General features: G+C 55.4%; 1 protein-coding gene across 1 annotated transcript in view; it reads right to left on the reverse strand.

The window, feature by feature from the left end:
• Positions 1-688: 688 nt before the first annotated feature.
• Positions 689-1,060, reverse strand: part of ATEG_09288 (WD40 repeat domain-containing protein) — a gene marked incomplete at both ends in the record, with an annotated part of 1,274 nt that continues 902 nt past the window's right edge. Inside the window, one exon of the mRNA XM_001217909.1 lies at positions 689-1,003. Coding sequence (XP_001217910.1) covers positions 689-1,003 — 315 coding nt within the window. The remainder of the gene's footprint in view (positions 1,004-1,060) is intronic.

Below are 1,060 nucleotides of genomic sequence, written 5' to 3' on the forward strand. Positions count from 1 at the left end.
TGTGAAATTACAATGCCAAACACAAGCCCATTGATAAGGGTCCTCCAGTCTGAACCATAATCACCCCTCACGCCATCCAAACAAAGCCAACGCAATATGCACCGCACGCCACAATCCAGCCCCCTTGCTCTAGCTCCCCCACAAAAGCCATCCTCCCTGGCTAAATCCTAAATAGACCCGTCGTCCAAGTGGGGAAGAGTCTGGGGTGTCTGTTACCCCAGACAGAGAAAGTCTACGAGATGCCGGGCTCGGACCTTATTTCCAGGGGGTGAGGGGTTCGTGACTGTGTCATGTGGTGGTACAAGCTCGGTTAGGCGTCGTGTCTGGCGATCCTGGTGCTGTAGGAAGCACTGCTGCTCAGTGGTCTGGTTGGATGGCGCAGTTTCCCAGCCGTGAATGGAGATAACGTTGAGATTATGCTTGGCTTGGCTTCGCTTGGTTGATGATACCCCAGCCGCGACAGAGCCAATCCCCATACGAGGGCGATCGCTCTCTTGTGATTCTTGGATGCGAATGGCGGCGTTATCTTTCTGTTTTGATCGCAGTGCATTGCAGGTGTCGTGTAGACACCTCGTTGGACTGCTGCATATGCACTTCGCGTCTGTTTTGGTCGCGGCGCAGGTCGCTTTATCGGTAAATTTTGACCGTCCCTATGCACGTTAGCAATCTTTTTCCCAACCAATCCGACCTAACCGCAAAAAGTAAAGGGAAGGGGATAGATACCATCAGAACAACCCCCAGCCCAACAACCCCCCTTCTCATTCCACGCCACGCAGCTCACCACCCGCACGCCCTCCCCCGCAGAAACACAACCCACGACCTCCCCACTAAGCACATCCCACGCAAACACCGCCGCATCATCGTATCCACTCTCCTTATCTGCCTCGCTGCCGCTCAGCACGACCGCATCGCCCTGCGCAAACACAGACCGCACCCGCAGCTCGCTGTTACGGTATCGCCTCGGGCCTCCAGCACCGACGGCGGATTCATCCGTCTCAAATGCCTTTAGTAATATTTCCGTTCGCACGGTCGAGCATGCGGATATGGCTGTCCAGCGTGG

The sequence above is a fragment of the Aspergillus terreus genome, genomic scaffold (assembly GCF_000149615.1).
Source record: "Aspergillus terreus NIH2624 scaffold_14 genomic scaffold, whole genome shotgun sequence".
Classification (NCBI taxonomy): domain Eukaryota; kingdom Fungi; phylum Ascomycota; class Eurotiomycetes; order Eurotiales; family Aspergillaceae; genus Aspergillus; species Aspergillus terreus.